General features: G+C 43.0%; 1 protein-coding gene across 1 annotated transcript in view; it reads left to right on the forward strand.

Moving 5' to 3' along the window:
• Positions 1-15,731, forward strand: part of uvrag (UV radiation resistance associated gene) — a 136,962-nt gene extending 121,231 nt beyond the window's left edge. Inside the window, exons 14-15 of the mRNA XM_088012301.1 lie at positions 2,158-2,249; positions 12,615-15,731. Of these exons, the coding sequence (XP_087868427.1) occupies positions 2,158-2,249; positions 12,615-13,434 (912 nt within the window). The 3' untranslated portion in view covers positions 13,435-15,731. The remainder of the gene's footprint in view (positions 1-2,157; positions 2,250-12,614) is intronic.
• Positions 15,732-16,363: the final 632 nt, after the last annotated feature.

Raw genomic sequence — 16,363 nt, forward strand, 5'->3', positions numbered from 1 at the left:
TTTACACATAAGGAGAGCTATGAGCTAAAAGAGCGAGGCGTGCAGATGCAGAGTCATGAAGCGCTGCTGCTCACTCTGAGGCATCCTGGGGTCGATTCTGACATGAGGCTCCTGTTAGACATGCATTGTGGTCATTACACACACACACTTCAGAGCTGCTGCCACGCAAAGGGCTTCAGAGATAAGCTCTTTAATATTCCTCCTGCAGAGAGCAATGCTGTTTGTGGAACAACCGTTTGTACTCGCAGAGAGTGCAGCATTTATTTTGTACTCGTATCTGATGCAGGATTTATAGTTTCTGTGTTCTAGACAAGAACCCTGAGATGTTCGTAAGACTTGGAATTTCCTTTTTTTTAACATCTAGGAATGGAAAAAGCAAACCCTGTTCCCTCGTGTTGCTATTGGTTTTATTTTTAAACTGGTGGCGGTATTGATCTTGGCTTTCAGTTTCAAACCCAGTTCCGCCCTGAAGTCGACCAGAGTGTGAGGTCTGACTGAATGAATGGATCTCTGTGTTGATGGGCGTTTGGGTTTTGGACCTTCCTGTCACTGACTGGGCTTTGAGGTGACCCTGTCCCACGATCGGAACATGCTTTATTAAAAAAAATAAATCAATTCTCTAATACAATTACAAATTTAGTTTCAAGTATTGATTTTGTAAAGCAAGGGAGATGTATAAAAGCTTTAGCTAGTTTGATGTGTGCAAATTTGAAGTGTGATCTTTCTGACTAGGATCTTAAACATTTACCTTTTAACCTCTTCCAATGCGTCATACATCCGTCTTTCATTTTTCTAAACCAGTTCAGTTCATGCTGGGTCTGCAGGAGGCTGATGTCTGTCTCCTGCAGTCATAGGGGAAGAGGCGCTCTCATTATTATCAAAGGTTTTTCTTCAAAACTAGAACCTGTGATGATTTGGCATCATTTTTTTATATATAGTACTAAACATTTGGAAGTTTTGAATTTTCTATTTAACAATAAATGTGTTGGTTCTGTCACTTCTTTACTGTTGTAAAGCTACAAAACGATGTAAAATCAACTTGTGTTGTACCTAATACTTTCCAATTATGAAGAAAAACAAAGATCTCCAACTTCTTTGAGGTTTTGATATATGACATAGTCAAAGAAAAAAAAAAACCCACATTATCAATGTGCGTTAGGGGCTGCTGACGTCCTCAGAGCCATTTTTCTCCTGATTAAGTGTGAAACAATCCCCTCTTAACAAGGACCGGTGACCCCGGCCGAGCTTCTATTTCCCTTTAATTTCTTATTATTAAGTCAGTCATCCATTATGGTCCCTGTATGAAAACGCAGCCCGTTATCCTGACTTATTGGGCTGTGGGAGTCGTGTGCAATTCATCTCGGCACCAGAAGTGTGTGTCAGAGGAAATGGGGGGGGGGGAAGAAAAAGAGAGTGTGGTTGCCGTGGTAGCCGAGCGGAAACAAAACAGATGTCAGATAGGTGCCGAGGCGGCCCGTGTGACGGCGGGGCCTCGGAGATGTACGGTGGACGGCGTCCAGGGATGTAGGCTAAATAAACTCCCTGCGATGATCGCCGGCTGGCATTCCTGTGACATCACTCCTAGATGCATCTGGCGCTTCGAGGTGGCCTCGCTCTCCTCTTTTTTTACTGGATTAGATTCTATCATCATAAAATAAAAGCAGGAGGAACTGTTCAAGGCCAGAATTAGAAAGTGGAGGGGGGAGAGGCTGCTGAACAACCTAATGAGGTCCATAATGTGCTCTTTGCACCCTTTTCATCCAGATGTTTTATCAGAAGTGTTTTTCTTGCCGCCCCCACCTCATCTCCTGTCTTTCAGCGCACCTTGCTTGTTATCACACATGCCCGCTATCAGCAGAAGGTGCCCATTGTGTGTCCAGATGAGTAATAGTCTGAAAGAGAGAATAGGAACAGGTCATGGTGGAAGAATGTAGACTTCAGACGTTTTCTGTAAGGGATGTTTTGGTTTTTTTTCCTCTCTCTCTCTCTCGCTCTCTCTCTCTCTCTCTCCCCCTCTCTCTCTCTTTCTCTCGCGCTCTTCGCCTAACATGCCAGGCTCGTGTGTGAGAGCGGTGACCGCGTGCTGCATGTGTGGCCCTAATGGGTGTAGCGTGTTGCTTTACATTAATGATAATGTTTTGTTCCCTTGTGTTGCAGCTGAGATATCAGCATGGCTTGACCACCCCGGACCTGCAGCAGACGCTTCCCAACCTGAAGAACTTTCTGGAGCACGGCCTGATGGTGCGATGGTAAGGATCCAGTGGTGACCTCGTATTTAGGTTTCTCTTCAGGCAAAGCCTAATCACACATGCATATCACAAATACTTTGTGTGTGTGTGTGTGTGTGTGTGTGTGTGTGTGTGTGTGTGTGTGTGTGTGTGTGTGTGTGTGTGTGTGTGTGTGTGTGTGTGTGTCTTCCCCCCCCCCCCACGATTTAAAATAATTTTAAAGATCCCTGTTGAAAACGCCTAAAAGGAGAATATATTATTCAAAGTCCGACCGGCACATGAATACACAACTTAGGATAACACGGCGTTACGCCAATGACAACATACGAAACCGCATGTTTTCAGCCATAAAACCTGTTGCATATAAAAAAAAACGCTCTAAGACCAGTCCAGCTGGCAAAGCATCGCTGAGACACAACAGTCCAAAGAATAAGCGGGTTCTCTTGAGTCCTACTCGTGTGTCAGAGGCCAAGCTTTTTTTTTCATTCCTGCAAGGTTTTCCTTAGGCTGTCAGCATTAGTTGTACTTCTTATTAGTCTTCTATATCAGCTCCGTTTCCGTTGGGCATACAGTTGCACAATTCAACATTTTGAAAATAAATTTGCTTCATGTTAATGAGCCAAATTTGGGGAAAAAAAAACAACTTGTTTTTTGATGAAAGGTTCTGGCACAATCGAGATTGGTTTATTTTGCAAAACTGCAGTGGAGTTTGTTTTTTTTCACATCGCCCAACTCACATGATTGACAACTGGATGTTGCCACATAAAAGAAGACGAAAACAGGAGATAGTAGGAAAATGATGAAGCATGTTTTTTAATAACTTATTAAACTTATTCGCGTGTGATTTTAATTGTGTTATTTAATGGCGACACCGCAGTTGCAAAATTGTGTTGTTCTTTTTTTTTTTTTTTACATTAATGGAATATCGACAAAGTTTTGCACGCGTTAGTAATGGAAACACAGCTACAAATCTGATCCTTTTCTTTTAGACCTAAAGGACAATAATTTGTTGATTCAGTTGGAATGTGATTCAAACTTATTAGTAAACAAAAATGTAAAGATATTTTCTAGGCTAACAATATTACATCTCCAAACAGTTGTTTTTACGTCTTCACCAAGTATTATGTCTGAATTAACTTGGTATGAAAACTTCTTCATGCATAATTGTAAATTTTCTCTGATCCTGTGACTGGAATATCTCTGAAATTCAGTCACCAGTTCATTTTTAATTTTTCTTCTGTTCGACAATGAATTACTCATGCAGCGTTTCCTCCCAAGGCATGCTAATCTAACTTTTGTTTTCTTAAAACCATCTACTACAGCCATGCAAAAACTGGATACCTATCCGCCTTAATAATATCTTTACTATCCTCCAGTTGCTTAAAAGTGTCAAATAAATTACCTACGTCTTACAAATCATGTCCAGCTTCCTTCAGGCTGCTAAAGTGCAATGTAGTAATTCATTGTCATAATTAATCTCCATGCAGCTAAGATTTATCACATTGTTCTCATGCAAAAAGAAAAGCCAGTACTTCTCTTAGTGCAATATTCCTTCCCTCCACAATTATCGCTGCTCAGATCTCTGTGTGTCGTCTTCTGACCTGCAAGTGACCCCCAGTAAACCCAGGAGTTGGTATGAATCAGACTTCAGCCGCACCGGCCTATAAAAGACAAAGTTGTCTTTGATCCTCTGATCTCCTCCGAGGGTCAGCAAAGGGGAAAATGTGTATTTCACACATTAATTGAATAATCTTTTGTTTTGAAAGAAAAGAAGCCATGAAGAGTCGGAGCTCCCAAATCAGCTCTCCATTACCGCACAGCCCTCCACCCCCCCGGCGTAATGGGAAATGGAAGGGCCCAAAGATACACGAGATGAAAGCATTGCGCCTAAAACCCTTAAGCTGTGCGTGTTTGTGTGAGTGTGAGTGGATGGGATATTTTAAAAATGGAGGTTTGTGGTGTAACACTTCTTTAGGCTGCTGTAAAACTGTCGCGCCAAACAAACAGCTGACACATTCACAATTAAGCCAAAAATAATCCTGACAAATTAGGATTTAAAGCGATCTTCATTCAACAAAGAATTTTGCGTCCAATAGGAAATGGTGCAGCCATTTATGGTCGAATATACAGGCTGGTACAAACAACCATCCTCCACTGCGCAGAGAAAAGCTCCAAGCTAAGTGAAGCATCTGTTGATGTTAATCCAATACTTGGACTGAACGAGTTTGTTCACTTCCTCCTCCTCCATTGCTAAAACTAAAACTCTAAAACGGTGCAGAAGATCAACGTTATCGTTCACAACGTCTTCTGTCCGCTGATTGGCCCGGTAGAGATTTTACCGGAGGAATGCAAGTCGATGGGAGGAAGCCCAGACGGATCACCAAAGGTTGATGAGAATCAATTGGAGTTGCATAGGAAGGCAATGCCCAAGCTGTCAAATATACAACTAGTGGTTTTTTTTTTTAAATAATACCACATAAATGTCGTTTTGGTTTTCTTTTGAACAAAAAATGGCAAGGTAAAATTACAGAAATTAAACCCTGTTGTATATTTCCTTTTTTTTTTTTGTATGCTTTTGTCTTTTGCAATGAGCTTTGGCTCTTTGCCATCACCCTAATCATTGGCTCCTTCCCCAGATTCAAGTCAGGGCTCTTGCTTGGCTGCTCCAAAAATTGTTAACACTCCCAATCAAAAGAAACATGTTGGTTTTAAAAAAAGATTAAAGCTAAATCTGAATAATTTTGGACTGAGCTGTTGCAGGAGGAGACTCTACAGAGAGTGATGAAATTATTCCCTTTCAGTATCTCACTCTTACAGTTGTCCGTTCTTTCCGTTAGCTTTAATCGACCTGAAGGCGTGTGGCTAAACAAACGTTGCCTATTAGAAGAAACAAGTGAATGTTCCTGGAGTCCTATGTCCTCCTAAGTTACCCCGTCTTCCTCCCGTCTTGCCTAAACCAAACACCGACTGCAACATTGTCAGCAGCATATGTTTGGACCATTACAATCTATTTTAATATTTGAAAAATGTAACTTTAGTTTTCTAAGTGTTAAGTGAAGAATTTGGTGCCATGAGAAGTGAAAAGATCAGAACCACAAGAGAAACACGAGCGTAACGTCACGTGATCTCGTGTTCGCCATGTTTTTAGGCTTCCCCTTAGTTTTTGGGATAAGTTGAGCTTCTCCTTTGACTTTGACAGATTCCTCATTCAGTCACTTGCTAAGTATTTTCAAAGGTGCCTGACCTTTTCCAAACAGTTTCTATGGAGGGTTTCCCAGATGGTTCTGTGAAACGAACCATCTGGCGCATCAGGTTAAGGCGCAGATCTGCTTTTCCCCACATTTAGTCCCTACATGGACAAATCCCGGCGCTGTCCAAACCACTCAGCGCCAGGATTTTCCTCGTAGGTATTCCGTCTGATGCAGCTCATTAACACTTCTCCTCTCGTACCCAACCAGCGTTCGGCCAATATGCATATTTAAACGTTTGAAAACCGTGTTGAAGTTGAATTTATCGCCGCGTTGGAGCAGCTGTGCTCCTGTGAGTTGGAGCATTGAAGTCTCCTTCATCACATAACCTTTTCAATAAGCTTAAACATATGGAAACCGTATTTCATCTGGTCTCAACCATGTGTTTTACACAATCAAGCTGCACTCGCTGCCTGCTATGATGTATGATTTTTTAAGTTTTTCAAAGTTAGGAGAACTTTGACCTAATGAAATATGTACTCCCCACCATACCGTCCCGTCTTACTCAAGTAGAAAATGTCAATCGCTCTCATTTTAATTTTTTTTTCTGAGTGTGAAGAGAGTCCATTGTCCGACTGACGGGATGAAACTCGATTACCGCCGGGCATCCAATGTTTGTGTTTTATGCTGCAACCCCTCTGCTTTCTGTGTCTCAGGCTCTTATTGTGAAGAAAGAAAGGAAGTACTTCGTTCGTTGCCCATTTTGTGTTGATATAGGTCTTTCCACCACAGGTTTCTGAACATTTTTTTTATCTAGAACTTTAAAAAATGTATTATCTTACGTGTTTGTTGAAAGTGTCACTATGTCGTGACAGCATGATATGAGACATATAATCTTTGAGACGCATAATCTGCGCTGCTCTGCCTTCTCCCAGTGCTAAATACAAACAACCAGTCACATCCAGGAGGAGCCATGTTCTTTGCACTCGTCGCTCACCAGCCCCCTCTGATTGGTTGTTTTTGACCGTCGACGGCAGCAGCAGCAGCAGCACAGACAGGAGACGGAGGAGATCTGTCTCATTTCATACTGTCATGACAGTTTTAAACATGTTTTTATTAAAGCTATGTACTTTGAATTTTCTCAACTTTTTATTCCTTTTTTTTTTATGCATTAGGACTGTTACTCCGACACCTGGACCGTTTACGTAGATTACGTATCCTGAAAACGAACGACCCCTTTGTCCTGTAATAGCGCTGCTGTAATCTGTGGATACAGACCAACGCTCACTGGAGTCCAGAATATGACTTTATACAGTAAAATCAGAGTAACACACCATCAATCTCTGATGTTTTTCATATGGGTTATGGTTTAAACTGTGTAGAAATGTGTGATTAGCTGCACTTATCCCAACTCCTGGAAAGAAAGGAGAACTAAGCTATCTGAAGACATCATCTGTAACCATTACATAGCGGCTAATAAAGCCTGCTAGATGCCTTGTACGAACATTAGCCAATCACATACATGTTGCAGCTGCGTGTCTGCTCTATTCAAATGTCAGATCAGTATAAACACTGCAAAATATTCAAACCAAGTCTGTTCACGTGAACGCTCTGTCACTGGGGAAAATGGAAGATCACATTTTCTTTAACTATATTTGCTAAAAAAAAAAAAAAAAAAAAAAGATGCTGTCAATTTTTGACAACACTGTGAAAATACTGATGCTGTCCACTTCCTAGCTGTACTGGACTAAATGGCCGTTTCAGTTTTGTTTTTCAATCAACTTAAAGTTCATCTCCTTGTCAAAATCTGATCAATCTGGATTGAATAACTAAACACTAGTTTGATATTTATCAAATCTGTATTCTTTTGGTCAAAAAAACAACATTTCTATGCTTTGTTAGAATTAGATGAGCAAAATACTAAATCTGGTACTCTGAATAAAATTTAACTTTTAACCTTTATGTGAAGTAATTAGGTTTAGCAATATTTCAATTTTTTTAATCGGTCTTCTCGTTGTTGACGTGAATGAAAGACGTCCTTCGTTCAACCTGGAAAACATTATTCAGAGAATCTTGAAAGGAGTCAGACTCTCATGTCTCCAGGGGAAATGGTTCCTGTCCCACAGAGCTCTCCGGTTTTTTTTTTTTCTTTCAGGAAAGATATTCTTCTAACACGCACCCTTGCACCGTTTCCTTTCCATATAAACTCCAGTGGTTTGGTTTGGAGGCGGGGAAGAGAATAAATTCAGATACAGTATCTCGCTTTGGGACCATCTTATGAAATATGGATGAATAGAAAGACTAAATGGCAGCTGCAGGTAATTTTTCCCTTAGACTGTGACAGACGGTATAATCTGCTTCCTTTGCCTCTGTGCCACCTTTTTCTTCTTTCCACGCATCCAAACAAGGAGGATCCCACAAGGGAGAGAGGAAGCTGCTTCCAAAGCAGGTTTGGAAACAGAGCCAACCCTGTATTTCTAAGTATTTCAGCATGCATCCTTTCTGCAGGGAGATTCCTGTTTAACACACCGAGACGAACACTGATAGTGAGCTGGGATCATCTTGAATATTGTGCGCAAATCGAGTGAGACGGTTTTTGATGGAAAGCTCAAAAGTTTGTTGGGTTTTTTTAACTCTCCTCTGGCAAGTTTTTGATCTTATCTTTATACATTTCCAAACCGCGTTGCCCCAGAAAACCGATAACTTGGCAAAAGAGAGAGACTCTCGGTGCAGACAAAAAGAACGGGCAGAACACGATGAGAACCAGCGGAAAGATGGTGAATCTATTACCCCGAGGCAGACAGGGACGGTACCAGAAAACCGCTTTGCTTGTGAAAACACGCAGTCTGCAAGATCAAAGCCAAGAGCTTCAACATGCTCCGAATCCACCGAGAGTTTTCTGGAGGTTCTCGGCGTCCTCAGATCCGCCGCGTTTCCCTGAGTGACGCTTTGTTTACACGGCAGCAGAGGAAAGGTGCTGATTCAACACCTGATATATGTGGACAGCTGCACCTTGCTCTGAGAAAAATATAAAGGTGAAATATATATAAATATTAAATAAACAATTTGCAAGGTTCATTGAGCCTGACAGGTGGCTGTGCATTTTCTGTATTCCTAATAATGGCTGACTTAAAGGGCGAAACCAGGAATGTTTCTTTTTCTCTGTCCTGGATCGCTGTGATGGTACATTAACTCTCTGGACACCAGGGCATACTATGGTAACATTACAATTTTCATTGCTTCACTAAGCCAAGAGTTTAATTGCTCTCATGATAGTTTTTTACTCTTCTTTGTCTGTGTGCAACTGTAGCTCTTTTAAAGCTCCGAGACGGCGTCCGAATCCAAAAAGCAGATGGTTGAATCGCAACGCCCGATGTGCCGTGTGGTTATTCCCCGTCTTCAAAGGCCTGACAGTCAGTAATCGTTGCGCTGTTAGAGCAAAAAACCAAAACTAGCTCCCACCGCAGTGCAGATGAAACCATAACACGCTTTTTGTTGTAGCACTGCAGGGACATCACCAGGACACTTCAAAGGACCAAATCTTATCTGTTCTTGTTTGCTTTGGCCCCGGCGTTTGGCTCTTAGCGGGATTCAGACATGAACAGGGGGACGTGCTGTGGAACCCGTCGAGGGCGGGTTGGCCCCTGGAACGGCTTGGCTTACCAAATTCTTGTTTCCTCTTGAAATGTTTTACATCGGCAGAAAAGGAGGAGAGCAGGATAAAGGGAATTGAGTCTGCGCTTGCTTCAGTAGCTGCGTTTCTACTGACCGCATGATTGTGCAATTTGACGTTTAAAAAAATACTTTTGACCGTATCGAGGTTGATTTATTTCGCAAAACTGCAATGGAGCCACTTTTTTGCATCACGCGAGTCACGTGGTCAACAAACATTGAAGACAACGACGATAAGAAGTAGCTGGATGATGATAGTGTGGCATGTTTTTTTTTTTTTTTTTTATTGACACATTGCGTGAACAAACTTAACTCGCGTGTTTTTGATTGCGTTTCTTATTTAATGGCAAAACCGCGATTGTGAAATTGGGATTTTTTTTAATATTGACAGTTTTGCGCACATTTGTAGTGGAAACGCAGCTGGTGTGATATTTTCTGTGATGAATTAGGCGTAGGAATCTTGTGGCCCATCTAACTATTGCTCAAGATATGCAACACACAGACTGACTCTCCTAGAGACTTTAACCTGTTACTAAATCATATTAAACCAGCAGAACGTTTTTCCAGTTTATGATGATTTTGCGTTGCTTCTTCAGTTTCTTACAGATACAAAAGTTGCACAGAACAAGTTCTGGTGTGCAGTTTTGGAGCAATATTTCAATAAATCTTCCATAATGCTGCTGAAGAGGGTCGACTTTTTACTTCTTTCAATTTAGGGCAAATTACAAAAGGATCGATTCAAGGGAGTGCTTGAATGTTTGATCAGTTGTTGATCCACTTCCTGTCTCTAAAATTTTTAACATTCCCTCTTTAAAAAAATGTGTTTGACCTTCTGAGTTATTCATTTATCCAAGGAGATGCTTGTTTAAGCAGTTCTTACTTGTAGAAAGGAAACAGCGATACTTGAACCGTCACACAGCAGACCAAGAATCACAGTTACCCGACCCTGAGGAACTGTTTGGCATTGTTCCGCGTTTCCATCTCTCCTAATCTGCTCAAACGCGGACTGTTATCCTGCGCATGTAGCCTAATTAGCCACACTCAAGCAAAACATGACGTCCGGATAACCGTTGAACTGGTTTGAAACAGCAGATGTTATGGCCGGCCAGAGATCTGTCTGGCTCAGGTCCTCGCAGACACACCCAGTCTTCTCACTTACTCATTCACCGCTTCTCAGTTTGACACGTGGAGTGGAAGGGAATAATGCAGCTCACCTGCAGCACGCGGCGCTACTATCAGTGTCCGGTATTCATGCGAGTAAAGATGGCTCGCCGCCCAGAGCGGCACAGTCGAGTTTTCGTGATACTTTTTGATTCTGTTTTTAAAGGGGCAGTGTTATGTGAAATCATCTTTTTTGATCTTTATGTCATTTTATAAAGTTATTCCCTCATCAAAAACGTATCTGGAGAATGTTTTTGATTCTTTCATAAAAGGTTTGAGAATTCCTATAATCTCCCATGGCAACCATTCAGCTGTGCAAAATTCTGGGGGGAAATGAATGGATGCTCAGTGAAAACTGTCTCGACACTTCTGCAGGAGCTAATATCTGTGGTTGTCTTTATTCCCGCCTCTTGGAGGTACAGCCAATCTGTGTTTGCCTTCATTTTCCAATAAACAAAGTTTCAATGTTTAGGGTAGTCTTTAGAGGGCTAAATATGGTTTGAATGATTATTTTCAACACAAATCTTTTTACATTTTCTTTTCAGCCTTGGTGTCTTGTGTCTCTAGAGACTCTTTCTCCATTTGAACTATTTTTGCAGGAGCACTGAACCCTCTCTCTCTGTAGGCGAATGATTTGCGCTGTACGTCGTGTTTTTGCTGAAATGCCCGTCTGCACAGACGATCCCTCTCACCGACTCTGGTGAACCTTTCTCAGCATGTTTGTCTGCTTCCTTCCCATCAGTCAGCCATGCCTCGCTGCATCCTCGCTCGGCAGCCACGCTGCAACCTTACTCTACGGATGGTTCTGATTTCACTGCAACACACCCACTTTGAAGTTGACTGGTTTCTCTTAACACGAGACAGGCGTCTCCTGTCTTGGGCTGGACGTCCTGCCTGTGAACCCGGTCAGGACCACCTCAGCAGGGTGTCTGCGGGGGTCGGGCTCGGGGTCCGTTTGACAAGCCGTCACGCGTTTGGTAGTAAAAGCGTCCGTCAGACGGCCGACCGGCCGACCCTGAAAGCGTGCGCTCTCGATGTCGGCGAGCTGCTCTTCCTCGGTAAATGTCAGGTGACAGGAGACTTATCTGTTATGACAGGACGTCCAGCTGAACAAGCAGAGGCCCGTCCTCAAGCCTTTTAACCGACACATGTGAGCGTGTAACGTGGCATGGAGTCACATTGAAGACAGCACTTAAGTAGACCAGAGAATTGTGCGTGGCCTTGGCTATTAGGAGAGCCAGTGAGGCCCCCATTTAGATAGATTTATGACTCCAGTCTGGGGGCTGGGCGGGGTGTCCCACATCTCCAGCCTGTTATCTGTTTTAGAAGAAAATATCTGACATACTTTGGTGGACGCCTGCTGCGCTCTTCCAGTTCAAGAGAACATGAGTAAAGCCTCAGAGGCTGCAAAAATGCTTTCTGAATGCTGTAAAGTGGAGTGATTTACAAAGAGCCGCAGCTGCCCCCTGGATTAGAAGCAAAGTAGCTGGGAGCCGCGCTGCCGAGGTGCTGATAAGCATCGGCTCTCTCTGGAAACCTCACTTTCTTCTGGTTACCTTAAACGTTCAGTGCCTTACGAAGGTATCCCTACCTGAAAACAATCAAGCTCCTCCACTTCCTCCTGATGCTACTGTTGCGGTCTGAAGAAGTACTCAGCTCCCTGTCAGAAACAACCAATCAGAGCCAAGAGGTTTTATCCACTGTCAGCAGTGGCCATGCTAACTAGCCTTAGCATTCTTGACGTGCTCTGCTGTTGGTAGAGCCAGGGAAGGGCGTGAGCAGCATTTACATGAATGATTGACAGCGCTAAGACCCTCCCCCCGGCTCTGATTGGTTGTTTCTTAGTGGCGTATTTCTCCAGTTAGCACTTGGAGAAAGCAGAGGAGTTAGATTTTTTTTTTCAGATTATCTTTCTTAAACTGTCGAGACATATTGATAATTTTAACAAAATGTAAAAAAAAACATTTTGTTTTTTATAAAAGTTATACTTCAGCTTTAAACACAAGCCAAAATACTTAAGCAAAAATAGAACAAGATGCCGTCAGCAACTCTTTATTGAAGCAGTGGGTTTAGCCATGCAAAAACACATGAAACCAATGTTATGAAAATATGTCGAAATTGTTCTATTTATAACTAACTTTTCTCTGCCCAGACACACACAGAATCTCCAACTTGCCACAAAGTCAGGTCAACGTCAAAGTAGATTCTTTTTAGGGGTGTTGGAGTAAAGGGGGCTGAGTGTGTTGTGCTAGGATGTAGATACTGAAGCACTGAACCGTATATGGACTTTTCTACCGTCCACAGAAGCATTATTTCCACGGTTTTATCGTATTTTCTTGTTCATTTGTTTCTTTGCTCCTTGCAGCGACCGACATCACGTCTCCAGCTCGATTCCAGTGCCCTCCAAGTTGCAGCTGGGTGTGTCCGCCACCTCAGAAACGGGCTACCCTCACCACAACAGTTCTCCGGACCGAGGCCCGAGGAAGAGGGCGAGCTCGGAGGCCGAGGCGCAGCTCAAGTACAAGCCAACGCCTTCCCCAAACAACAAGGCAGCCGCAGGGGAAGAGCGGCCTCCAGCTAACCTGACACCACCTTCACCGGCACCAAAGCATGTGTCCTCGTCGCTTGACGCCAGCACGGCCAACATGGTGGAGGAGGAGGAGGAGGAGGAGGAGGAGGAGGAGGAGGGGGAGCAGCAGGCTGGGCCCAGAGAGGTAGAGGAGAAAAATAAAACCGCTGGCGTAGGGTGGGAAGCGGATAAACAAAAAGAATCTGAGGAACGGCCGGCCAGTAGCGCAGGGGCATCCAGTTCCTCCGCAGTGCAGGAAGCTGGAGAGGAAACTGTTTCCAGTAACCATACAGGCGCAATGAACGGCTCCCTGGCAACAGGTCAGGCGCCGTTAGGCCTCGTCCCGGAGTTGCACTGCTCCGTGGAGCAAGCTGAGGAGATCATGGGCACAGAGGCCACGGGGCTGGGCTTAGGGGTGGGGCTGGGTTTAACAGACGAGGCCCGGCTGGACGACTACCACTGCATTCCTGTGGACCACGCGGTAGCCGTGGAGTGCGACGAACAGGTGCTGGGAGAGCTGGACGTGGCGGGCTTCGAGGAGTTCAACAGGCGCATCTATGCACTAAACGAGAACATGTCCAGCTTCCGCCGGCCGCGCAAGAACTCTGACAAATGAGATTTGGGGGGGAGGAGAAGGGCAGAAGGCCAGAGGGAGTCTTGGTAAAACTTGCACATCGTCTGAACAGATACAAGGCAGGGAGATGAACTGAATAGACTGGAGTGTGGTTCTGAGCAGCAGCTGTTCCCGGATGAACCGATTTGCACTTATTAATGACATTTCCCCCCAGTAATCTTTCCAGTTAGAAAAGTCAAATGAAAGTCCTGGGACAGAAAGTGTTTTTGTTTTGATTCCAGCAGCTACACAGCTGTATAAAAAATGGCCCAAAACAGCTCATCGGGTGTTTCAATTAACAAGTTTGACATCCGTTTATGAATTCAACAATTACGCGAGACTTTACGTGGGACCACTCAGGTGACATTTCCACTCTCATCTAGTTTTCCAGTAGAGATGCAAAGAGAAACAGAATCTATTCATTGGTTGCCAGTCGTACAATTACAAACTTGACCCAAACTCTTCAGTGTGGAAGTTCCTGCTGTGAGAAGAAGATTGAAAGTTTGCTAGATTTAGTGTCATTGAGGTGTTTAAGATGAAGTCGGGAGAAGCAGATTTAAGTTTTGAAAGAAATCAGTGTTTTCTGCGACATGTTGGAGCATGTCGAAACAAATGTATCTTTTGACACTTGAAATAAGACGAAGCCAACATATGAGCAACTTTTTAGCAAGATGTAGGAGCTTGTTTTAAGTAATTCCTTAATATTGGTAATAAAAATAAAAAAAACTACTCGCTTCACTGATGCCAAGACATTTTCCAATGTTATAAGTGAATTAATCTGCTGGTGGAAGTTGTCCTTTTTTCATCCATATTAAATTATGGATGAAATATTATGAATTATTTACTTAAAACAAGCTCCTATATCTTGCTGAACAGTTACTTGTTAGATAGTTTTGATTTATTTTAAGTGTACCAAGGTAGTTTTTGCAGTGCTGGGGTTGACTCAGGCTGCGAGAGAGAGAAAGAGAGAGCAAAGCTTTCACCAGATAACAGGAAGGCTGAGTGTAAAGTGCTACTTTCGTAACTCTCTAAGGTCAGGAATAAACCCAGTCATCCCATTGGTGTTTCAGATGTCAGCCCACTGGGTTGGATGTCGGTAGAATGCTTTCTATTATAGATCTGAGCGTTATTAGCAAGAAAAGCCTTACAAAAACCTGAAACTGGAAACTGATCAGAGTCGTCTTATCGGTGTATCTTTACTGGCTATTATTACCATTACAGCCCTGTACAACCTCAGTTAAAAATCCATTTTCTGCTGCAACCAGAGAGCATCTTCAGCACATTGTCTTCATTCCCAGCTTACTGTCCCAGCACTTCCACCGTTGACGAACACGATGATTTCCCAGCTCCATTCAGGGTGCATGTCACTGGATGTGTGCAGCAGGGAGCTTTCGGACTCTGACATAAGCGAGCGTCAGACAGTCATCAGCATGCAGATGGTCACGCGTGCGCAGTTGGGACGCTCCCACCAATGAGCTTTCGGTCACAGCAGGATTTCTGCTGTTGCGCAGTGAGGTGGAAGCAGCGACTGGGCGGCCGGCTACGGAGACGTCTCGCCGATCCCCCGCCCGCCGACGGGACGCGCACTCTGCACACGCTCAGTTTTTCCTTCAGGCTTTAAACGTGAATTTCACAGGTGGACGGCGGGACCTCACAGCGAATGGCAGGGAAACGGTGCAATTGATTATTTCTTTCATCCACCTTTGTTGTTGATTTTTGTTTATGAACTCTCCGACAAAGAATTCCATTCTTAACATCCGGTCCGCTGACGTTTACGTTCGGTTGATTAAATGTAATCCTGTGTTCTGGAATGTCCCTCTCAGGCTCCTGTCTGTTTTTTTTGTTGTTGTTGTTGTTGTTTTTTTAACAAAATCCTGCTGTCTGTGATCGAGTCCTGTGTCTCCCTGTTCTGAATGCTTTCCTGCACTGGTATTCAATTATTGCTTTATTTATGTCTCTACAAATATATGTGAAATGTAAACCGATGCATAGATTTATTTCCTGATAATATTGAATGTGGCACATGAATATTGTTAACTCCTTAGACTGATATCCAACGTGGGGCGCCGGACCCGGATAGTCCCTCTGAATAATCTCCCACGACAAAGATGGACCCGCCGCCTTCAGCCTTGAAAAGTTTTAGACTGGAAGCATTGAGAGAAAAAAAAAAGAAACAATGTTATATCATTTCCATAAACTGCTATTCAGTTAAACAAATGTACATATTCTTTTGTATGGATAATTTTTTTGGTTATTAAAGACTTTCAGTCCAACGGCATGGGTGTATTTACCCTCCTTTACGAGTTGTTGTCTGACTGGATTTGTTTATGTGTGTGTGTGTGTGTGTGTGTGTGTGTGTGTGTGTGTGTGTGTGTGTGTGTGTGTGTGTGTGTGTGTGTGTGTGTGTGTGTGTGTGTGTGTGTGGATGGAGTTGTGATTCCTTTAATGAATGGCTGCAAAACCATGTCAGTGATGCTAATGCAGCAAATGTTGAAAAAAAAACCCCCGCACAATATCGGGATGATGTGTGTTGGACAAGTGTGCAAAGGGTTTTGGGATTTAAAGTTGTAGGTATGTTTGGGCCGTTATGAAATTTTCAGGATATAACAAGGTATCCTGGTATTTACTCAAAAAACTAACACAAAATCTTCAATCATACATTTTATTGTGATGGATTGGCGACCTTTTCAGGGTGTCCCGTCTCTATTAGTTAATAAATTTAGTTATTTTCTATTTTGCTTTTCTAAATTGGACAAATGTTTTTTGTTTTTTTTTAAGTGTTGGCTTTCAAAAAGGAAAAAATATATATACCGGTGCTTCTCTATGAAATGTAATATTTCCAAACAGCTGGATTTGTCTTCACTGAGCCAGTTGAGTTAAAGTTAAATTTGAAACCGCTTTATGTGCGCACAACCAAATCTTTCTCAACTAA

Source organism: Poecilia mexicana, unplaced genomic scaffold, assembly GCF_051168715.1.
Source record: "Poecilia mexicana isolate PSO_F unplaced genomic scaffold, ASM5116871v1 scaffold_14, whole genome shotgun sequence".
Lineage (NCBI taxonomy): Eukaryota > Metazoa > Chordata > Actinopteri > Cyprinodontiformes > Poeciliidae > Poecilia > Poecilia mexicana.